At 43.3% G+C, this 24,465-nt stretch overlaps 2 protein-coding genes across 2 annotated transcripts in view; both read right to left on the minus strand.

Moving 5' to 3' along the window:
* Positions 1-24,465, minus strand: part of NAA16 (N-alpha-acetyltransferase 16, NatA auxiliary subunit) — a 439,249-nt gene that overhangs the window by 39,311 nt on the left and 375,473 nt on the right. The gene's annotated exons all lie outside the window — the stretch shown is intronic.
* The window catches only part of DGKH (diacylglycerol kinase eta), a 134,061-nt gene that overhangs the window by 10,533 nt on the left and 99,063 nt on the right, over positions 1-24,465 (minus strand). The window contains exons 18-28 of the mRNA XM_063125965.1: positions 17,508-17,625; positions 14,732-14,842; positions 14,469-14,565; positions 11,362-11,469; positions 10,169-10,282; positions 9,778-9,912; positions 9,010-9,176; positions 7,186-7,291; positions 6,097-6,189; positions 4,580-4,699; positions 617-725 (exon numbers count right to left, since the gene is read on the minus strand). Of these exons, the coding sequence (XP_062982035.1) occupies positions 617-725; positions 4,580-4,699; positions 6,097-6,189; positions 7,186-7,291; positions 9,010-9,176; positions 9,778-9,912; positions 10,169-10,282; positions 11,362-11,469; positions 14,469-14,565; positions 14,732-14,842; positions 17,508-17,625 (1,278 nt within the window). The remainder of the gene's footprint in view (positions 1-616; positions 726-4,579; positions 4,700-6,096; positions 6,190-7,185; positions 7,292-9,009; positions 9,177-9,777; positions 9,913-10,168; positions 10,283-11,361; positions 11,470-14,468; positions 14,566-14,731; positions 14,843-17,507; positions 17,626-24,465) is intronic.

Genomic DNA, 24,465 nt, shown 5'->3' on the forward strand with positions numbered 1-24,465 from the left:
TTCATGAGATATGTTGTGTCCCCATATATTTCGTCATTACAATTTATGTACAGTATGTGTCCGTATCTCTTATAAGGGGTTAGTTTAACCTCCGGTTTTCTAGTAAAACTGAATTACTGTGTCGCGAAATGATGCTTATCTCAAAAGTGTGTCAACAACATAAAAGTTTGGAAAGCTCTGCTCTAGAGCAAGCCCAACACTTGCCTGCAGCTGCACATGACAGAGGAAGATCAGTAATGACAAAGGAAAATGAATAATGGGGGGAAGCCCATTGGTCATGACTGACTTTCTCATTTAGCAACACCAGAGAAGTTTCCAAAGAATCCCATGGTTTAAAAACCAATAATGTAAGAATAGGCTTTAAGAGGCAGCTAATCCAGTTACAGACAAATCAGTGCAAGATACTTCACGTTATCTCAAAGGTAAAACAACATGGAATGCCTCTATGTATTGACATGCATCTGCAAATCACTTAGCCCAGGACAGCCTGTGACAAGGCTGCCTTCAATTCAGGGCTTAATAGCATAGTTCATTATCTAATAATTTCATTGAATGTTTGAAGCCATCTCTCTCCCATTACCCCAAGCAGTACTATTTTTTTTAAAAAAAAGCGTACCAGGTTGAGAGCTAGTCCTCTGTTTTTGAACCTTTTCCTTTTTAAACTTTGGCACTATGCGAAATACCGTGCTTCTGTTGTTTCTTTTAGTATATTCCAAAGGAGGGTCCTAAAAATAAAAGAGATGGGAAAGCTAAAAATATATGTAGTTATTTGCCACTACTAGCAACAATTCTCAGGGTGGTTTACAATAATAATAATAAAAAGAACTGATACAGGAAAGGGGAGGGACTTGAAATCTAAATGCAAGATAAAAAACACCATCTTGCAGAGCAAAATTTAAAGAATCTGAAAGATGGATAATTTCCAGAACAAAATAGGATGAATGGAAAGATGGAGATGGGGATAGTGGGAGTCATACTCCAACACTCCTGGTGGGCAGCAGGTTGTGGGAGGCTGCCCTAAACAGTAATGGTCAATATCAAAGTGCTCACCCCATCCATTAGAGAAAAAGACTCACACTGATGTTAAGCAGTTAGTGGGTGCGTTCAGACGACACTTTAGTCCATGGAGCGTGAACAGTCCACCCCATGGGTGGCTATTTGAGTGCCACACTCGGGCAACATGGAAGTAGTGTTCCATGGAGTAGAGTATTCACACTCTGTTGAGTAGTTGTCTTTCCCCCCACCCCACTCTCTGCCCTCCCCACTGAATGGCAGCGCTGGTTCCTGCTTACCTTATTGGCGAGCCGCCTTTCTGTGGGGAGGAGAGACGCAGCACACGGAGGCGTCGCAGCTGTTGCTGGAGCAACAGTGGAGGCGGCGCATTGATTCCACCTTCTGTCAGGAGGAGCGATGCCTCCGCCACCACTTCTTCCTTTCTCTGGTGAGAGCCACAGCGCGTCTTTTGTAGTGGCTGTCGCTGGTGAAAAAAGCGGCGGCAGAGGAATCCCACCGCCTGACAGGAGCTGGAATCAATGCACCGTCGCTTCGGTGAGCGTATCACGTCCCCTGTCATTGGAGGCGATGCACTCGGTGGTTCTCACAGTGGCTGCGTAGGGAGAGGCGACGGGGATGTCGCTCAGCACTGATACATCCTTAGCCGGCGGATTGATCCTGTGCCCTGACACATGAAGAGAGCATTCCGCAGCTTTTTGCTTCTGTGGCGGCCATGCGCAGAGAAACTTGTGCTGCAGCCATCGCAGAAGCAACAAGCTGTGGGACGCTTTCCTCATGTGTCAGGGCATGAGAGAAATCTGCCAACAAAGGACGCATCAGCGTAGAGCGACATCATCCTTGTCAGTGGATCACATGACTCGGGGCTGATGTATCCTTCCCCATCGGGGCCATAGCAACAGGGAAGTGGGTGGCTATAGCAACTCTGCCCCTTCCCTGTTGCCATGGCTGCGCCGGCACAAGGCTCTATCCTGCAGCTGTAATGAGCAGAGCAGATTCTTGCGCATCCTGTCCCCATTCCTCAGAAGAAAAGGGGAGTCCCTTGCAACGGCAGAAGAGATGCTGCCGCATCCAGTTCCCCTTCTCTTCTGTCAAACGGGGACAAGACGCAAAAAATATCGGTCCTGCTTGTGACAGTTGCAGGATAGAGCCTTCACCCCTCCTCAATATCGGCGGAGGGATTTCTCCTGCGGTTTGATGTTACACATCCAGCTGCAGGAGACCTCCTTCGCTCACTGCCCTGTGAGTCATTTGGGGATCGGCTCAAGGGGATGGAATGAGCTCCTTCCATCCCCTCGAGCCGATCTTCAGATGAATCGCAGGACGGGGGCAAGGGACATGAACATCCCTGGGAACATGTGGGGCCCTGCGATCGGCGGTGCTCCAGCCAGGGATGGCATGTCCCCATCCCAGAAAGCACGTGAGGAGCCCCCGATCACTCTGCCCCACCAAGGGGAGGCATGATCAGCGGCTGCCCAAGTGCTTCCCAGGGCAGGATTATTTCCCATGCCAAAAAAAGCGCGCTGGGGGTTCTGCTGCTCTTGCCTCATGGCTCTGAAAGCACGGGAAATCATCAATGGAGCCCACCACATGACACAATAAGCAGCGGTTGCGCAGATAAATAACTCTGCACACCATTGGTTATCTCCGTTGGTTATTTCTGGAAAGTAACTAATCGTGGCGTGGTTTCCCCAGACAGATGACACACTAGTTAACGGGGGACTATTTAAGTTGATGTTCAACCACTTCTGGAGGGGGTTGCACTCCCCTCCAAAGGATTGGGTTCATAGTTTGGGGGTGCTCTTGGATCCAGAACTGTTACTTGAGGTGCAGGCGGACTCAGTGGCAAGGAGCACCTTTTATCAGCTTAGACGAATATACCAACTGTGCCCTTATCTGGACAGAGGTAGCCTAGCTACAGTTATTATATACCGCTCCCCATTGAAAAATTTTGGAGCGGTGTACAAGATAAAATGAAAATAAAAACAGAATAAAACAGTTAAAACAAAATTTAAAAAGAAGCAAACAACAACAACACAGAAATCCAAGGCTGCATGTTAAAGAAAGGCTTCTTGGAATAAAGATGTTTTCAGGAGGTGCCGAAAGGAGTACAAGGTTGGCGCCTGCCTGACCTCCAGAGGCAGGGAATTCCACAGGAGGGGGGCCACCACACTGAAGGCTCTTCCCCTGGTGGATTCCAATCGGAGGATGGATCTAGGTGGAACCACCAGGAGCAGGCCCTCGGATGACTTCAGTGACTGGGCAGGTTGGTAAGGGAGAAGGCGCTCTCTCAGGTATCCTGGTCCCAAGTTGTTTAGGGCTTTGTACACAAGTACAAGAACCTTCAACCTGGCCCGGTAGCGAATAGGCAGCCAGTGCAGTTCCCTCAGCAGAGGAGTCACATGCTGGAAAGGGGCAGCTCCAGACAACAGCCGAGCTGCAGCATTCTGCACTAGCTCCAGCTTCCGGAGCAGCTTCAAGGGCAGCCCCACATAGAGCGCGTTGCAGTAATCCATTCTTGAGGTTACCAATGCCTGTACCACCGTGGCCAAGCTATCCCTGTCCAGGAGAGGCCGTAGTTGGCGAACCAACCAAAGATGGTAAAAGGCACTCCGAGCCGTGGCGGCTACTTGAGCCTCCAACGACAGAAACGGGTCTAAGAGTACCCCAAAACTACGAACCTTATATGATAAGACATAAAATAATATGATAAAATATAAAAGTAATCTAAGGAGGCCTAAGATGAAAGGGGGGGGACTTTTCACAGACATTATTAGCAACAGCAAGCAGTGTTGTCTGTCCTTCAGTGGGGTTCATCAAAAAGTGGGGAAGTCCATAGGGCCATTTAAAATGAGGAGAAGCAAAGGGGAAAGGTACGGTATGCAGTACAAAAACAAGGGAGAAATACATTCTTTTAAAGTTCCCATTTTTTAAGAGCTTGATACATTTGAGAAAATGACTTTTCTTCTTCAGGGGCATTTTAGAAATACATATATTTCTTAGCTCTAAAGCTATGTAAAGTTTTGGGGCAGGGATGACAATTTGGTCCCTTGGAAAGCATTACTTTTATTCCAAAAATGGAAATAGAATAACACTGGTACGACCCAAAGGACAAGTTAACTATCACCTGAACGCACCACAACCCCAATGGGAAGCCCTCAGGCATATAAAAAGAACTGGCTTGCAAAAAACACAGAAACACAAAACACCGACACACTTTGCAAGGAATCACAGAGTTGGCTGTGAGTGCCTGAGACAGAGAGATGTGATCAGCTTTGCACTCACACACTGAATTGGTCTTGAAAACATACTTAAAGTAAGACTGAAAAAGAGAGAAAGGGAAGAAGGAAATAACATTTTCCCCCCCAGGTGGTTTTAAATAATGACATAGAATGTCTTGAGTAAGGGCATGGGGCTAGTTTATTTTAGGTTTAAGCAACAATTTGCAATACTCTGCAAAAAATAGCAGCATTTGTAAATATGAATATAATACTCAGAAGGGGTTTAAGATGACAGCATAATTTAATTTAGTCGTCTAACAAAATGAAAGCAAGTGAATTTCACTCACCTCATCATCATTTAGTTGCAGAACATAAAAGAGCCAAGGAATTTCAGCAAGCTTTCTTAGTTCAGTCTCCAAACCGTGCACAGCTGTTGTGAGCATCTCTTCCTGGGGGGAATCTAACTGCTACAGAAACAAACCACAAGACATTATGAATCTTTTGTCCTTCAAAATGGAGTATCTAATAATCATCTTTAACAAGGAAAGAGACAGGCCAAATGCTGTCATAAAACTCAAAAACTGAGATCAATGTCTTTTCTTTTAAAAAATGGGGGAAAAAAAAAAAAAGAAGAACATCTATATTCCTGTAACTACAATTGTATTAATGCATCCATACATGTGTCTGCATTTCAAAACCTTCTCAATTTCTCCAATATGATACATATGTATTAAAGCTGAAACCAGATGAAAATAATGAGCATTACTAAGTTATAAAATTAATACTAAGTCATGACATGTTTCAAACTGATGCACACAGATGGGACACATTACTGCCTTCCCTTCCCAAGCTATCTGGCTTCCTGGAGCAGTCCTCTAAATTCCACCATGCAGGAGAGGGAATCCGTGTTTGAATGTGCATTCAATTTTTTTAAAAGAAAGAAAAGAAATCCCTGCACATAGAATGCTAAGAAGGAAGGATTTTAGCCTAGCCTTTCTAACATGCTCCTTTTCCACACTCAAGAGGAGACACAGACTGAAAATATGCAGCTCCTCACCTGGGCCAGGAAAGACTGTACCACATTTATTGTAATTATCTATTGGCTCTAGTTAAGAGGAGAAGTGCACTTTCTTCACTAATAGACTAGGTAAAGTGAAGGTGAATGAACTCAACCAAGTTCAGCAAGGCTTCAAGGTTACAAAGCCATGAACCACTTGGGTGGTCAAGAGCAGTTGTCACCCTCACTCAAATAAAGGCTGCGACTAACAGGACACAAATAATATCTTGCAGTTCTGCTTCAGAAGTGCCCAGTCCTCCAAACTTCAATGCTTTTCCTTAAAGACAGGCTCAGCCTACAGATAAGTCTTCTTGCTGCCATTTCTTCAGTCTCCCCCTTCTCAGCATGGTGCATTGGCCTTTTTGTGGAAACCCACTGGGTGACTTTGGGCCAGTCACACACTCTTAGCCCAACTCACCTCACAGGGTTGTTGTTGTGAGGATAAAATGGAGAGGAGGAGGAGGAGGAGGAGGATTATGTACGCCGCCTTGGGTTTCTTGGAGGAATAAAGGCGGGATATAAATGCAATAATAAATAAATAAATAAATAAATAAATAAATAAATAAATTTGGTTTCTGTAACTACCATATTTCTTCAATTGTAAGACACCATCGATTGTAAGACGCACACTAATTTCAGTACCACCAACAGGAAAAAAAAACCCTAAGACACACCCACGATTCTAAGATGCACCCCATTTTTAGAGATGTTTATATGGGGGGAAAAGTGTGTCTTAGAATCGAAGAAATAGGGTATAATGTATTGAGTAAATCAGTAAAAAAAAGTTCCGTTTTATCACCATCTTACCAAAGGGACCCTTCCTACTAGCAAGGATTCAGTCTCATCGTGCAGTGCCTTCACGTTGACAGCTACCTCAAGGGCAGTGTTTCTTGTAAGGCTCTGTGGGGGGTGGGGGGGAGACATGAAGGTCAAAAACAAGGGCCATAAATTTAATTGTGAACAGCTTTGCAACAGACAAAAAAATCAAATTTTAAAAAAAGTCAAAGTGGCTTCCCCTACCAGAATCTAAATAGGGTTTTCACCTCTTTTGAACATATTTGTTGGAAGGTGGTCTAGCAATATTGTAAATAAATATAGTTCAATGGCTAATACAAAGCTCACATTCAGAGTCTTACTAAACACCATATTTGGGGTCAGGAAGGAAATTTCCCTTAGGTCAGATAGGGGAGTTTTGTGCAGTGCACTGCTTGAGTCATCTGATTCTACTTGCTCTGTCGGTAACTTTCTGGAATGTATCTTCAGTCCATCTTGGACACTATGTTGTCTAGACTGCATCAGGGGATGGGTAACATGGTGCTCCCAGACATCTTCCTTGGCACTAAGGAAGGTGCCTTAGGTGCCACTAAGGTGCCAATTCCCCTCCCAATTTTAATTATTATTATTTTAAGTCTTACCTACGGCTAGGATTGCGTCAAAGTAGAGGCCTTCAGCTGCTGCTATCTTCATTTCCCACGAATGCCTCTGTGCCACACGTAGGGCTTGGATACATTCTTAGGAAATCAAGATGGCGGGCTGCTGCAGGCCAGCCTTTTACGCTGCACCAAGGAAAAGGAGAGAGGAAAAAGAAAAGAAAAAAGGAGCCACTGTCACTGCTGTCTGGCAATCTGGGAGTGAGGGCTAAAGAGAGTGACCAAGAGCTAGGAAAAGCAAAGCAAGGGGGCTAGGAAGGGCAGCTGTAAGCCAACAGTGGGTCAGGGAAGCCAGGAGCGAAGAAGGGCCAGGTGGGAACTACCGTGTGTGTGTGTGTGTGTGTGTGTGTGTGTCTGCATGTCTGAATGGAAGGAGAGGGAGAGTAAAAGGGTTTAGGGCTGAGAGAGAGGCGTTAACTGTTTCTTTATTTTATGCACTATTATACAGCACCAAATTTTTCTTTACCTCAGGGAATCTTGGACTGGCTTTGTTTAATGCATGAGAACATGCATTTACAGCATGAGCCAACTCTTGTTCCAACAGGCTGTGTATTTTTGCAGCTTCACAGATTCTGCAAGAATAGTTTGAGGGGCGAAGGGAGAGAAGGGGAATTAGAAACGCATTGCCCATTGATAAACAGCGGCCTGAAAACGCTGACAAAAAGGAACAGAAATCTACGTTTACGGTAATTATTTTGCAGGCATACTGCATCCAGACCAGCCATTTTTGGCATTATTTGCTATAGAGAATCATACAATAAACAGTCGCAGCCATATGTTTTCCCAACACTCCTCCTCCAACATAGTCTTTCCTTTTATGTTCAATTTGACCATAATCTCATGAATGTGGCCACTGCTTTCATGCCTTGGAGCATTACATACCTGTCGCTCCCTTTCCCTTATTTTCCCCACAGCCCCACATACACTTTGCAGGTGCAGAGCTCAGTGCTAAACGGATTGTGCGCCTTGAGAGTCTACTATATACCGTAAGCCAGAATGAGCAATGCCACAGTAAAATGCGCATATCCAAACCACTAACATGATGCCTTCAAAAGAATTTTAGATCTAAATTATGCTATATTAGATGCAAAGACAATGGTCAGACAAAGATCTTGTCAAATCTAAGGCCTAGTGAAGCAAGATGGTCCACAGCCAGCAGTAAAGCAGTGGCAGTAGACTTCCAGTTGCTTAGACCAGTGCTGAATCCTGAACTGAGAGATTTTGTAGTGATCAAGGAGTACCATCCGAACTGATTTGGCCTATGAGTGACAAGAAGCTTTCTTGCTGGTATGGGTGGTCCCCTTGCAGTTCCTTCCGGATGAGAGATAGGTGGTGGCACACAGGCTGAATGTCTGTCTGATCTCTCTCACATTACCAATCCAAGACTCACTGTGAGTTTGAATTCTCACAAGAATTTAATCTAGAGCAGTGGTTCTCAAACTTTTTCAGGTAACCACCCCCTTGGTTCCACAAACTCATGCCCAGGGTCCCCTACCCTACACCATAAAAATCATTATTCAGAATAGCAGTTTCCAACAACCCACTAAGGAAGATAATAACAATAAAATTCAAAACAGTAACAATTAATTGAATATTTATTCAAAATTCGAAGCACCTGCCGCAGGCTTGCCTAGGGAGGGAGGGAAAAGAGAGCGAACGCCTCTGTTTTGCAGCCAGCATGGCGGGGCACACCAAGCAGGGTATGTCTCTTCATTAGCGTTTTGGTGCTTTTGAAACATTTCAATTCACCATTAAAATGACTCTTCTTAAACGGTATTAATACATGTGTGGATTCTTCCCCTATATGGCTTGGGACCAAACTACCTTCTCCCATAAAAATGTTCCTGGGTTTTAAGATCTTCTGGAGAGGCGCTTCTCAGAAAAGACCACCTCGAGCACCGCCCTACCGCCCCCTTGCCTCTTAATGCCCCCCTATGCAATCCCACCCACCCCCAAGGGGGCAGTCCCGCCCACTTTGGGAACCACTGATCTAGAGCATACTACTTATGCCTGAGAAGACAGATGAATGCACTCTTAAGATAGATGAGTCTACAAGGGCTAAATGAACAGGAATGTGTCATCATAGCAAATTCAAAAGTAAAACAAAAACAAAACAGAAACAGAATGTAGTACTTAACAGAATATATTTGTATCCTTACAACATTGTTCTAAGTGTGTCAGTATTTAGGATGGGGTTTACCAATACCAGAAAATTAAGCTATTTTGAGCATACCGAAAAGAACATGTCTCTCACACTGCAATACCCTAGCAGACATTTGTTTCCTTGTACCTGGTAATCAGTTCTTCAGCAGCCTGAGAACACAACTGGATTTGTAAAGCTTCTTCTTCTGTGGTCAGTTCCACAGCCTGTTGAGGGTACAAAGGGGATCTCAGTACTGGTTTGCAGGAATCACATTTCTGCTTGTCTTCCCAGGACTTCAGTGTACTTTCAAAGGCCTGTTTGGAATTGAATAAATTACTTGACATTGCTCTGAATTCTTCCATATGCAAAGTATTTTAAATAACTATTCAATTTGTTCAATTATTTGTTATTTATTTATTTATTTAGAATATTTATATACCGCTCCCCATTGAAAAATTTCGGAGTGGCGTACAAGATAAAATGAAAATAAAAACAGAATAAAACAGTTAACAATGACAGGTAATACAAAAGACTTACAAAAAGAATCTTGTTTGTGTGTGTATGTGTGTGTGTATTTGTATGTGTATCACATCAAATCTGGTAACCTTAAATAAGGTGTTTTTAGACTTCTGACTAAAAACAACACTCTCCCCAAGAATACTGGAGTATTTCCATATCAAATGATATTACTTTCCCTCTTGCACAAACACAAACATTCTCACACACAAGAATGTGTATGTATGTATGTATAGTCTACTTTTTTACCTTACGGTATTTAGACACACATATACTAACTACATATTTTTTGCATTTTAGTTTTTTGTTTGTTTGTTAATGAAACTATATCAAATTCCTCACAAAGCGATTTATACAGAAGACATTATATATTAGGCAAAGGTCCTTTCCGTAACATACTCTGTCTCGTGTTAGCATCTGTGCTCTGTTTTTATGCACAATTTTAATAATTCCTGGGGGCTGAATCCATGCCTCTCCATCCACTTGCACAGGGACGCCTTCATCTCCAAGTATGGTGATCTTTACTGACCGGCACTGAAAGTGAGTAAACAGGTTTCAATGCAGATGAATATGTTCATGACAATTTCCATTAAGGCTTATAGTTGTTAGCAGCTATGGCTCCTGTCCAAGTACATTTCAAGGGCAAAAAGCTGTTGCAGTTTGGCATTTATGATGATTTGTTGCACACTTAAAATTAAAACAAAAACTCAACCATTGATTCATGTGCACTTTAGCAGCCTCATGTTCAACTGTGTTAACTCATTTCTTTGCTTCTGGACATTAGACATACCTGAGCTATCCTATGGTGCTGCAGCTTGATAACACGGGAAACTGCCATCTGCATACTTCCAAATACTGCAACAACCTCCAGGATCTTATCATCGAATGATGGTGCCCCAAATATCTGATAGGGGAAAAGAAAACATCAGGGTTGGCGGAAACCTACAAGCATCTTAGAGCTGGGATTATGTCTGTTATGCTCTGTAACTCATCAAGAACATTTGAATACTTGCATGCCACAGCACTAATGTAATTGAGATATTCCGTTTTATACTCCAGAATATAAATCAGCATCTCTTAAACAACAGTGCAGAAGTGAAGCATTCGTCACCCAGAGTAGGATGGTGAAGTCAAAAACAACTATATTCATATCTGAAATAGCTGCAAACCAAGCACAATATACTACACATTTTGGAAGCAGATTGTTAAAATATTCTGCATCAAAATATTTTGGTTATACAACATGCATCTGAAGACTGAAGTACCATCTATAACCAACAACGATAGTTATAGAAGATGTGTCATTTTTACATTTTAAACAGAATAGAAAAAGGGGCAAAAGAGCCTCCATAAGAAAGTAAAGACAGGTAAACTGTGACTCCTTTCCTGACCCTCCAATGGTCTCAGATTTATTGTTGCCTCCGCAGCCTATCTGACTCACTGCATACATATTTACTGAGACCTTATTCCAATCAGTGCACTGTGGGGGCCTCTCAAAGTTTTGAACTTCTTTTGCGATCCTGATTTGCTCAGTGAAGGGTTAGAATTCAAACCTTTTGGGAGCTTAGCTTCCCAAACGCTTTTAAAAAAAGATTAAGCTGGTTTTGAATACAACCCAAAATAAAAGGATAATGTTAGCAAATTTATAAATCCTCACAAGTTACATACAACATTGATGGTGTTCCTTGATACCAAAAAGGTTTTTGATAGTACAGAATGGCCTTTAATTAAAAAAAAAACACCACCATATTGCAAACTATGATATTGATTCATCCTTTCAGAACTGTATAAAAACCATATAGTTTCACAAGTAAATAATAAATATGTATGCATTTTTACAAAATAAAACACCACCAAACTAATAAATAACTAAGTGTCTTCTGACATTTATAGTAACTACATTTTGTCAATAAAACAGGAAAAATCCTGACTGGCAGCAAAAACACATATAAAAACAAACACACAATACAATAGATTACTCACATCGTCTTCCTTGGTTCCACCCCAGAAATTCGTTCCACCGGCATAGCTTGGAATATTCAGAACAGCTATGCCTTGAAGACTAGGGAGCGGAATATATTGCCCATCACACTGCAATGCATAAAATACTACATAAATAATCACTGAAATAAATTGCTACTTTCTTTAATCACAGAACTAGATTGGAATTAAAAATAATCTATTCTAGCTTTCTTAACCTTAACCAGTACGTTCTACATATTTCTAGTGCATCCAGCTTCTTTAAATTATTCTCACCCATACCAATTATATAGTAGAAGGAAAGGGCAAAAATTGTTCCCAGTATAGATAGATGGTTGACTGTAAACAACCCAAACAGCTGAAGCAATTGATACAAACCAGAGATTACAGTGAAAGCAGAATGCCCCAAGACAGTTAGTCAACCATCTGGTTCCAAATATGGCAGTCACTTATATCCTAAGCATGAATCAAAATAGCTTTATGACACAGGACTACTGTAACATCCTCTATATAGTGCCTTTGAAAACTATCCAGAAACTACAACAGGAATGTGTCATCATTCTGCATTATAGCAGACTCAAAATGAAACCAAAACCAAAACTGAAACAAAAATGCCATTTGGAGATGTCCCGGATCTACCATTGTGACTTGACAATGGCAATGCCTTTTATCAGCAATGCCTTTTATCAGCTTCATATACCAGCTACTACCCTATCTGGACAGAGATTTATTTATTTATTGCATTTTTATACCGCCCAATAGCCGAAGCTCCCTGGGCGGTTCACAAAAATTAAAACCATTCAAAGTATAAAACAAACAGTATGAAAACATGATGTAAAATACAATATAAAAGCACAACCAGGATAAAATCAGCAGCAGTGCAGAAATGCAAATTTAATATACAAATTTAAATCAGGAAAGTTAAAATTAAATTTATAGACTGTTAAAATGCTGAGAGAATAAAAAGGTCTTCACCTGGCATCTCAAAGAATATAATGTAGATGCCAGGCGAACCTCCTTAGGGAGTTCATTCCACAGCCGGGGTGCCACAGCAGAGAAGGCCCTCCTCCTGGTAGCCACCTGCCTCACTTCCTTTGGCAGGGGCTCACAGAGAAGGGCCTCTGAGGATGACCTTAGGGTCCGGGCAAGTACATATGGGAGGAGGCGTTCCTTCAGATAACCTGGCCCCAAGCCGTTTAGGGCTTTAAATGTTAGTACCAGCACTTTGAATCAGGCCCGGACCTGGACTGGCAGCCAATGAAGCTGGAAAAGGACAGGCGTAATGTGATCTCGCCGGCCAGTCCCTGTTAGTAACCGTGCTGCCCTGTTTTGTACCAGCTGAAGCTTCCGGACCGTTTTCAAAGGCAGCCCCACGTATAACGCGTTGCAGTAATCCAAACAAGATGTTATGAGAGCATGGATAGCTTGACAACAGTAATTCCATGCTCTGGGAACCTCCTGGTTGGATTTCTGTAATGCATTGTATGTAGGGCTACATTTGAAAATGGTTCGGAAATTTCAGTTAGTCAAAAAATACAGCTTCAAGGCTACTAACTGGGACTGATTGATACAATCATGGGACATCAGTGTTTCATTAGCTCCCCTGCCTTCAAGTCCATTTCCTTGCCCAATTCAAAGTGTTGGTGTTGACCTGCCTAAACCTTTTCTGTTTCTAGCTATAGGAAAATCTCCTCCCTTACGTATCAGCCCAGACTCTTAGGCAATCTTTGGAGGCCCTCCTCTAGATACTCCTGCCAAATGAAGTAAGGAGGGTAGTTATAAGAGAGACGACCTTCTCAGTTGTGGCTCCCCATTTATAGAATGCTCGGTTCAAAGAGGCCTGCCTGGCGCCCACACTTATCTTTTCCGCACAAATCACAGTCATTTCACTTTTCTCAAGCATTTTAGATTTTTATGAGAGTAATTTTATTTTCTGAGGGGGGTTATTTATTGGTGGGGGGGGATCACTTATTGCTGCAGTCTTTAACCTGTTAATTGTATGATGGTTAATTGTATGGTTTTGACCTATAAAGCCTTACATGGCTTGGGACCACAATACCTGACAGAACGCCTCTCCCGACGTGAATATACCCGGTCACTACATTCAACATCTAAGGTCCTCCTCTGGGTGCCTACTCTGAGAGAGGCTCGGAGTGTGGCAACGAGGGACAGGGCCTTTTCAGTGGTGGCCCCCAGACTCTGGAACGGTCTCCCTGACGAGGCTCGCCTGACATCAATGCTGCTATCTTTCTGGCACCAGGTTAAGACTTTCCTCTTTGCCCAGGCATATGGCGGCACATCTTAATCAACCACATGTTTAGTTTTTTTAAACGGTTTTTAATGCTTTATGTGTGCATGTTCTGTGTTTTAGAATTTTAAATTTTGTATACTCGTTTTTATCTTAATTTTAGAATTTCTGTAAACCGCCCAGAGAGCCTTGGCTATGGGAGCGGTATATAAGTGCAATAAATAAATAAATAAATTGTATGAGCCTCCCTGGGAACATTTTGTTTATTCACTCAGTCCAACATCTGAGGTGCTTCTCCATGTGCCCATTCTGACTGATTTCAACAGAGTGGTCCTGGGAGCAGGATCTTTTCAGTACTGGCATCAGCTGCAATGGACTCTGTAAGGGCAGATCCTCCTAGTGCAAACACTTGTCAAATAGTGTGCTAACATTTGTCACATAGTTTGCCCTGGTGTGGCAGCAGGATGGGAGCCCGGGGCGTTGGCCTATTCACAATGGAAGGAAATCTCCCACTGGCAATAATTTATTTAACTAATTATTAATTAATTAATTTTAGGGGGCAGCTCACCTCTCAGGAATGATGCACAGTTGGATAAATGTAGAGCTAAGGCGCAGGGGCAGGAAGAAGAAAAATCTATAGCACATCTCACAGGACCCAGTTCAATAGTGAGTTCCAAAAGAAAAAAAATGTTTCCTGTATTAGGAGAAATGTTGCAGGCAGCTGAGCTGTGCTATTAGAAAAGTCCAACATCACAAAGTAGCAAGCAAGTATGAAGAAGCTGAGACATTGGGGCTGGGGCTGGAGCAGTCTGCTCCCCCAGCTCAGACCTGACAACATTTAGAGGGTGATATAAAATGTTACCTCAAGCTGAACTTTTTGTTCTAAGTTTTTGTAGGTCCGTTGCAATAATTCTTTAGTGCCAAGTACACCATACCACATCATGTTCTTTGTCCTGCTTCTGAATGCAAAAGAAAAACCATTATGCCAAGGCATATAATTCACAGATCAATCGCGTTCTGTAAAGTACCAACCCCTCCTAAGATGTCGAAGGAAAAATGACAGCCATTACACCATATGTTTATGTTAAATATTCCTATTTAAAACTTCGGCATTGACTCAATTACCTGCATTTTTCAGGGTGCTCTTCTCGTTTGTTGTTAAATTCTAATGAAATCTTTGCATCTAATCCAATTCCAAAATAATTGTTCATGACACATTTCTCTGAATATCCTTCCCTGTAAGCAAGCACATACCTATATAATAACCATAGCATACATAGGGCAGATTGTAATTGCCATATGCTGAAGTATATAAACAATGGCACTTTTCTAGCTTTTCAAAAGATTCTACACGAGCCTCCTGCTTGGTTCTCCCAATGTTTGACACACACACACCCCGCCCCCGTATGACAGTAGCAGTGCTAAGTTAATATCTATTGCACTACTAATGATTTGTTTGGGACAAAATACACTGGGTTGGATCCCATGTAATGGAAAACACATCGGCTTTCACCTGATTTTCACAGATCCCACAGACCACTGCACTCCCTGCAAAGTCGCTCCTGAGGGATGGGTGCCATTACGGAAAATGTATGAAATACAGAGCAGATGGCTGCAGTAGGTGATGAGGAACAGGGAAAAAATCAAGTGTCTTGCCTTACACAAATGGAACTGCAGGGTTCATGTTTGAGATCTTTTTCAGAGATCTGTGGATGCATTTATATATATTTAAAAAAGCCTTCAGGATGTTGAATATATGAGGTTTTATTCCAAGAAGTAGCCCTATGCATTCATCCCTGAGTACGGGTCTTCTTCAGGTGTTAGAGGTTGTTTAACCTTATGCACATCATAACCTTAAACACATTGCTGCTTTATCCATTACTATCTCTGACAGTGGAATTACTGCAGAGTGGAGGGCTGCTTCTAGTCCCCCAGCAAGAAGGTTGAATGGGCTCTAACAACTGCAACCTATACTGAACGTAAGAGCCCTACTGGACCAGGCCAAGGGTCCATCTCATCCAGCATTCTGTTCAACCAGGTGCCTGTGGGAAACTCCCAAAGAGAACATGAGTACAATAGCATCTTCACAGTTGTATTCTTCAGCAACTGGTGTACAAAGGCATACTGCCTACCATATAGCCGTCAGGACTTATAACCATTTATAGCTTTATTCTCTATGAATTCATCTAACTCCCTTTTAAAGCCATCCAAGTTAGTGGCTATCATTACAACTAGTAGTAGCATATTCAACAGTTTATGGGCTGTGTGAAGAAGTAATACCTTTTATCTGTCCTAAATACCCCAACCCAATCAGTTTCATGGGATCAGAACTGTACACATTCCAAGTGTGTTAGCACCACAGATCTCTATAAAGGCAGGGTTGTTGTTGTTACTGTTTTTATGATTTTCCTAATTAAGCGTAACATGGAATTTAACTTTTTCAAAGTGATCACACACAACACAAAATAGAGACCAGATGCAATGGTTATCTTTAGTCCCCTTGTGAAGGTTTGAGGTCTACACAGGCTTGGGTTTGGTTTAAGCCTGAAGACCCAAAAATCTCCTGATGGGAGGGGGAATTCCTGAGTTTCATTTTCCCCCTTGAGTTAAGTTTCATTTCCCCAGTTTTAAGTTACCTGATTGTATGATTTCAGTTCTGGGGGAGGGTATAAAAAGGGGTGGAGTTAACTGTAGAAAGAGAGGGGAAGAACTACAGAGAGAGCTGCAGAGAGGGACTCTGAAGAAGAACAGCCAGGAGAAGGCTGGAAGGGACTCTAGGTGAAAGTGTAGCTAGGCTAGAGGAAACTGCTTTTTTATTTCTTTTATTTCTATTTTAAATGCCTTTTAAAGTCTTACAGCTCTGTTTGAGTAAAGGCCTTAAGTTGATGTGTCTTTGCCTTATATCATATAATCTAATAAATAGTTGTTGTTAAAACCTGGTATTCAGGAGTGTCATTTACACCACACCTAAGGCCTAAACCCGACGCTACTAAGAGGGGAAGGTAAAAACTTTACATCAGATGAGAAGAACGGCTCTTAAAGAGGCGAAATATCTTTAAGGAGCTGATCAAGGGGCCCAGACAAAGGAGGAACCTTGACACCCCTCAAGACTTAACACCTTCCATTCCTACCTGGAACAGTTGGGGAAGGAAGTTGATCCATGAGTCCTGCGCTGCTTCCATCAGCCCAAATTTTGTTAACCCTCTGTCTCCTCCTTGTTCTTAAGAGTATGTTGGGAGTATGTTCAGAAAGCTGTTAGGTTTGCATGATCATCATAGGCTAAAAAAGACACGGTGGCTTATTTAAACTGAAGTCCGTGCTGGTGCATACCTGGCATGATTTCCGTAATTATCTGCCTGGCCACACCTTGTCATATCATCCGAGCCCAGGTGGCACAGCTTGTTTTTGAGGGAAAACAACACTCAAATAGCCCAACAAAAGCCCAGGGGTTATTTGAAGGTTGTTTCCTCCTCCTCAAACAAGCCATGCTGTCTGGGCTCACACTGCAGTTTAAACAAGCAAGCATGGATCGGTTAGCCTTCAATGATCGTCCACACCAAGTCACTGAAGCTCTAGCCCAAGTCTAAAACCAAAATGCTGAAGTACACCTCAAAGGACAATGAGAAGATAAAGCCTGCCTTCTTTCTCAAAGTGAGAACAACATCCTGGTTAGCACTAAACTCCAGTGTCCTCATTTCGGGACTACAATTGCATAGGTCTGCTCCATTTTTATTTTTTAATAAATAAAATGTTGGACTTCTGAATCTATTAAAATCACTCAAACTTTCTTTTGTGTTCTGCATGTATTACTGGACACTAATATTGTAAGAATAAATAAGAATGTCAATAAAATGAGAAATATAAATAATCAAGCATTTAAAAAAACAATTATTTTTCTTACAACGATTCTGGATCAGGATCAATAAAGGGTGTAGCACCAAATGGATCAATGTTGGCTAGTAACATTTTGCTGATAATAGAACTCCCTGCAATAGAGGCAGCAAGACCTGATCTTAGGCCTGATGAAAAGAGAGAGAAAATGCAAGTTGTAATTTCCCAATACTGTAGACTTTTCCTACATAGTTTTAAGAAATCATTTTAAAGGGAAAAGGGCAGCTAAAACCTTTTCTTGAAAAGTATTTCACATCATTCTAGAAGAGAAAATTGGGCAGCTTCATCCATACAGATTTAAAACTATTTTCTTTAGCAGCAAGGTTTCATTATGACCAAATGCAGACACTGAAAATACGATAGTTTACAATATAGTGAAACTACATGTTATTGCATTTAACATTACTGCCTGATCAAGATCAGGACTAATCATTAAATGCAATAATACAAGTGATTTGTGGATTAACCCATAGGAACTATGAAGACAATGGGTTGTGATATTTGTTTTTTTGTCTAATTTAAGTCCCATTCATTTCGATGGATCTACTGTAAGAACATTGAATACAACCAAATGCAGAAAAATATTATTTATTTATTTATTACGTTTTTATTCTGCCCAATAGCCGAAGCTCTCTGTACTTAACTACCAGCAAAATCATTGGAACTTAAAATCATTGGAACGGAGTCCATAGGTTTTGTGAAGCTCTCTGTGAACCAGAGAGCTTCAGCTATTGGGCAGTATAGAAATGCAATCAATCAATCAATACTTTGCTATGTGCATAGGCCCCAATGGCTTTAATAAAACGAAAACACACTTAACTTTCTCTAAATTGTGCTATAATCCTGTTAATGGATCAACTTTTGGTTTTGTGCATAGAATTCTTCATTGGGAAGTATCAGCTTATTCTTTTTTTTACATTTCAAAGCCCCATCTCCCTGGCTAATGATGTCTGAACAAGCCCTCTGGTATGAGAACAAAAGTATATTTTTGAGTGACCCGTATTTGCTGTATTAAAATAAGGCATTCAACGACCCTTTGACCCTAAGGATACACTGGACATTTTTCATAAAAATTGCTGCTTTGTAGTATCAGCTTGAGGCTTGCCTTTTCCTTCACTGTCCAAGTAGACACAATGCCATTAGAGCAAGTATATTTAACAAAGCAAACGTTATTACTCATATCAATCAAACAGTTGCATAATCACAAACTATTAACTCAAAACACATCGCGTATTAATTGATGGGATTTACAAACTGTGTCAATCTTCTAAGTGCTCAAGATATACATTCTATAATTTGCTTAACTCATTTTATAGAAACATCTGAAAAGCTATCCTGATTACCACACAAGATTCCAGATTAACACTGATGAGTCATTAGGTTCATAACAAGGCAGAGATGCTTTTAAATTGGGACAAAAGTGTTATTCTATGTTAATCAATGGGGAGAGCAATCTACAGTCCCTGGGGGACCTTAGGATGGTTTGGATTACCCCTTCCGAGGCTGGAGATAGTGCTCCAAAGTTGAATGAGGAGTTCCCCTGCCCCTCACAGCAGGTGTGGAGAGAAATGCAGGTTGCTTACCTGTAACCGTAGTTCTTCGAGTGGTCATCTGTGCATTCACACAACATATGGGCTCTGCGCCTGCGCGGAGTCTCGTTCGGGAAAATTCTATAGCTGAGGCGTTTTTCCGGGCGGGAACCCCTCCCCCATGGCGTACTGTGCATGTTCCGGTTCCCGCCCGATTCTCCTCAGTTCCTGGAGACCGACATTGTGGCCTCGGAATCGAGAAGAATTCTCGGTATGGACCTGGATGTTGACACCGAAGTGGTGGATGGTAGTTACAGATTTTTTTTTTTTTTTTTTTTTTTTTTTATCGGTAGCGAGGGTAGATTATCGATACCCATAGAGTCGCTACTCATGGGACTACTAAACAGGTGGGGAAGTTGATACTGTGCCCTGGCAGAAGGTAGTCTCCTTATTATTAAGTAGAGGCAAAATAATACTGTATAAGCACTACTTGAGTTATCAAAATATTCTGAGATCTTAGACACCGAGAGGGGTAGGAGGGTGGGTTGTGTGAATGCACAGATGACCACTCGAAGAACTACGGTTACAGGTAAGCAACCTGCATTTCTTCTTCGTGGTCTCTGTGCATCACACAACATATGGGAGATTAGCAAGCTGACTTACCGGAGGAGGGTCGGTGTTCTAGGATAGTATTGAAGACAAAACAGCTCTGCCAAATGCGCAGTCCGCTCTGGCTCTGGTATCCAGTCGATAATGCCTTACAAAGGTAGAAGGCTTAGACCAGGTTGCGGCCTTGCAAATATCTGTTAAAGGCACTCCCCTTCCAAATGCTACCGAGGTTGCCATCGCTCTCGTCGAATGTGCACGAACTGGAGCTGTCAAGGGGAGTTTGGCGAGCTGGTACGCAAGGGTGATGGTGTTCACTATCCAGGACGCCAAACGCTGTGAAGACACTGGCATTCCCTTGTGCTGTCCCGTATAACCGACAAATAAACGCTGTGACTTCCGAAAGGAGCTTGTTCGATCTTTATAAAAGGCTAAAGATCGACGAACATCGAGAGTATGCAGAGCTGTCTCGAGATCGGAGGAGGGGGCCGGGAAGAAGGTGGGTAGAATTATGTCTTGGTTCAGGTGGAAGTCTGAGACCACTTTTGGAAGGAAAGTGGGGTCCGGGCGTAGGACAGCCTTATCTTTGTGAAAATTTAAGTAGGGGGCGTCTACTCGCAACGCTGAAAGCTCACCAGCCCGTCTAGCGGTAGTGATGGCTATAAGGAAGGCTGTCTTCCAAGACAATAGGCGGAGGTCTGTTGTTGCCATCGGCTCGAAAGGCTTTGATGTTAAGGCCTTTAATACCACCGAGACACTCCATGCCGGTATGTGTTGTCGGATGGGTGGTGCTAAGTTGTTTAGCCCCTTGAGGAAGCGTTTTGCGAGTGTGTGTGAGAATACAGTAGATCCATCTATCTGAGGATGGAAAGATGATAATGCTGCCAGATAGACACGAATTGAAGATGTGGCTAAGCCTCTCTCTGAGAGGCTTAGTAGGAATAGTAGTATCTGTTCAATCTTTGCGGACAAGGGGTCAAAGTCATTGTCTTTAGCATATTTCGTGAAAACCGTCCATTTGCGGCGGTAAGATCTCCTTGTTGTTTGTTTCCTAGAGACGTCTAGTACCTCTTGTAGGTTAGATGGTATTGCGTTGGAAGAAGCTATATTCTCCACGCCGTCAGTCGGAGCGTGTGTAAGTCTGGATTCTTCATCGTGCCGTGTTGCTGTGTCAGCAACATTGGGAAGAGTGGGAGTCTGTGGTATCGATCTTTCGACATTCGTAGAAGTGTGGCAAACCATGTCTGCCTCGGCCACCAAGGGGTGACGAGTATGCAGTTCGTGTTGTCTGTTACTATTTTGGCCAGCACTCTGGTTATCAACGGGGTTGGAGGAAAAGCATAAAATAGACCGTCCTGCCATTTGAGGGAGAAGGCGTCTCCTCGAGAGTTTTTTCCGATACCTGCGCGACTGCAGAAGGCTGGGACAACCTTGTTCGAGGCTGTCGCAAATAAATCTATGTGTGGTGTGCCCCACATGTCGAATAGTCCTTGTAGGATTGTCCCATGTAACTGCCATTCGTGTGGCATTATCTTGGGTCGACTGAGTTGGTCCGCTAACACGTTGTGAATGCCTGCGATATGGAGTGCTGTGATTGTTATATCTCTCTCTATGCACCAGTGGAGTATATCGATTGTAAGAAAAAGAAGGGCTTTTGACTTGGTGCCGCCCTGCTTGTTCAGGTACGCTACCACGGTAGTGTTGTCTGAAGCTATTTGGATGAAATGTCCCGTAAGCTGTGTTTCGAATGCAGTGAGGGAACGTTGGACTGCACGAAGTTCTAGGATGTTTATATGTTCGTGGGTCTCGGAATTGGTCCATAGGCCCTGAGCTGTTAGGGGGCCTAGGTGTGCTCCCCACCCGGTCTTTGAAGCATCTGTTGTCAGGGTTCTGGTTGGCTGTTCCTGTTGAAAAGGCATTCCCTGGTTCAGGTTGGTTATATGTGTCCACCAAGTGAGTGAGGCTCTGATGTGGGTGGGGAGATGGAGGTGGTCCCTGTTGGAATCGTTTTGTGCGTCGAAGTGGTGAATGAACCATGACTGTAACGGCCTCATCTTTAGACGTGCGTACTGTACTACGCTGGTGGTGGAGGCCATGAGGCCTAGCAATTGTTGGATGTGGAAGGCCGAGGAGGTTGAACGCTGGCGTAGTTTGTTTGCTAAGTGTATGATCTTTCGGGACCGTTCGGGCGGTAGAAATGCTCGAGCGGCTGTAGAATCTAGTACTCCACCGATGAATTGGATCACCTGTACGGGTTGTAATTGTGATTTTTCATAATTAATATAAAGTCCCAAATAATGTAGAAGAGAGCAGGTAGTATCTATTGATCTTTGTAGGTGTTGCCTTGTAGGCGCTACTAGCAACCAGTCATCAAGGTATGGATAAATTTCCACTCCTCTAGTACGTAGGAATGCGCATACCACTGCCATACATTTTGAAAATACTCTCGGTGCAGTCGAGAGGCCAAAAGGGAGAGCTGTATATTGATATGTTTGGTGCCCTATGACAAATCTTAAGTATTTTCGGTGGGAGTCTTCAATTGCTATGTGAAAATATGCGTCACGAAGATCAATAGATGCGAACCAGTCTCCTCTAGATAGAAGGGGCATGATCGAGGACAGTGATACCATCCTAAATCTTTTTGGTTTTAAGAAAGTGTTAAGGGATCGCAAATCAAGAATGGGGCGAAGACCTCCGTCCTTCTTCGGTACCGTGAAGTATAAAGAGTAAAAACCCCTGCGTTGTTGATTGTTAGGGACGCGCTGGATGGCTCCTTTTTGCAATAGTGCATCCACCTCCTGTAGTAGAGGTGGTGTTGGCGGTGTTACCTTCACGATACCGAGGGGAGGAAGGTCCTCGAATTCTATGCGGTATCCTTTTTGGATGATAGAAAGGACCCACGAGTCCGTCGTAATGTGCTCCCATGCATGGAAAAACAGTGAGAGTCTGTTCTCGAAATAAAAGGTAGTGGGCGAGTATGTATGTGAGTTAAAATCTTTATCAAAAGCGTCGTTTGAAAGAGCTTTCACCCCTACGGAAAGGTGTTTTGCCCCTTGGTGCTGGAGCTTGCTTACGTTGTTGGAAATGTTGATGTTGAGATTGTTGACGTGGTTGAGTGTGCTGATATTGTTGCTGCCGACTCGGGTAATATGATGAGCGTGGGCGAGACCAACGTCGTTGTGATTGTAATTGTGGCTGGGCGAATCCCATCTTGCGAGCGGTTGTCCTGGCCTTGTGTACTGTGTCGAGCTCATCGTCTGTCTTCGCATTAAATAAACCAAGGCCATCAAAAGGTAAGTCCTCTATGCGTGATCTTGTCTCCTGGGCAAGTCCAGCGGAGCGCAGCCAGGCATGGCGGCGAAGAGCGATTGTTCCCGTAAGAGTTTTGGCGATACAATCTGTCTGATGGCGAGATGTGTGGATTTGCTGCCTCGATAGGTTTAGGGCTTCTGTATGGAAAAGTCTTGCTAGAGACTTCTTGTCATCTGGGAGGTGATCCATTAGTTTTCCCATCTTCTCCCATAAAAGTAATTGGTAGCCTGACATGGCTGCTTGATAGTTCGTTACTCTAAGCGCAAGTGAGGAGGAGGAGTAGAGCCTTCTGCCGAGTAGGTCTAAGCGTCGGCCCTCCCTGTCTACGGGTGAAGCGTGCTGGTGTCTATCCTTCCCCTGTGCTGCTTCTACTACTATGGAGTTTGGGGCCGGATGTTGGAATAAAAATTCCACCTCATTATGCTGAACCTTATACATGCCCTCCAATCTCTTAGAAGTTGGTGGCATTGTTGATGGTGACTTCCAAGATTGCTTTATGGTGTCGAGAAGTACAGGTAACATCGGTATGGATACCGGTTTAGTTGCATCAGAAATGATCGAGTCAAAAACAGGATCTTGAATGGTAGTTGCGGATTGTTCTACTTGTAATCCTAATGCTTGTGCCATCCGCACCACTTGATCAGAGAAATGTCCTAGGTCCTCTGAAGGAGGGATTCCCCCCTGTGGGACAACCTCAGCATCGGGAGAAGCTATGGATGGAGCCACTGATGAGGTTGAAGAGGATTCGGAGCAGTAGTCATCCTGTTCGGACGATGGTGAATGGCGTGCGGTTGTTTGAGCTAAACCCTGTGCTGATGGAATGGCTTGTGTTTGTGTAAATTCCAGGGAATCAGGAGGCAGCCTAGAAGGTGTGCCAGAAGGTGGCAGCAAAGAGTCATTTTGCTGTACTGGTACGTCTCTATCTTGCAGAGGAATAGCCGATTGAGCTTCTGGATTAGGTATAGTAGCGGAAGGTCTGGATATGCGTGCGATTGGTGGCTCACGGTACCGTTCCTCTCTGTAATAAGGATTTTGAGGGTAGTAATCCCAGCGATCGTCATATGGATGTCGATAATAGCGATCATGACCCCAGTATGGTGGGAGATAAAAGTCTCTGTCCCATTGGGGTTGTCTGTCCCTTCCGAAAGGAGAGCGGGATCTCTCCCTAAATCGGGATGGAGGTTCGTCATAGAGATACTCTCTCCGCGACCGGTGAGAGAAAACGGAGTTGGGGGAGTCGTGTCTGTACTCTCTCCTATGTGGTTGGGGCTGTCTAGAGGGCACGGGGCCGGGAGACGTATCCCTTATCTCGCCTTCAGATATTGAGGTTTGCCGCTGCTCCCTTCTGGGAGGAGATCGAGCTGTCGGTATGGGAGAGAGAGGTAATGGTGGTGGAGGAGGAAGCATTGAGCTCGTTGGGGCGGTAGCCGATGTGTTCGGTACCGTTGTCTCTCTCTGTATGGAGGAGCTCGGTATCGGAGGAGAGGTCGGTCGAGCGTCCCTCGATACCGACGTCCTTTT

Source organism: Elgaria multicarinata, chromosome 5 (assembly GCF_023053635.1).
Source record: "Elgaria multicarinata webbii isolate HBS135686 ecotype San Diego chromosome 5, rElgMul1.1.pri, whole genome shotgun sequence".
Classification (NCBI taxonomy): Eukaryota; Metazoa; Chordata; class Lepidosauria; order Squamata; family Anguidae; genus Elgaria; species Elgaria multicarinata.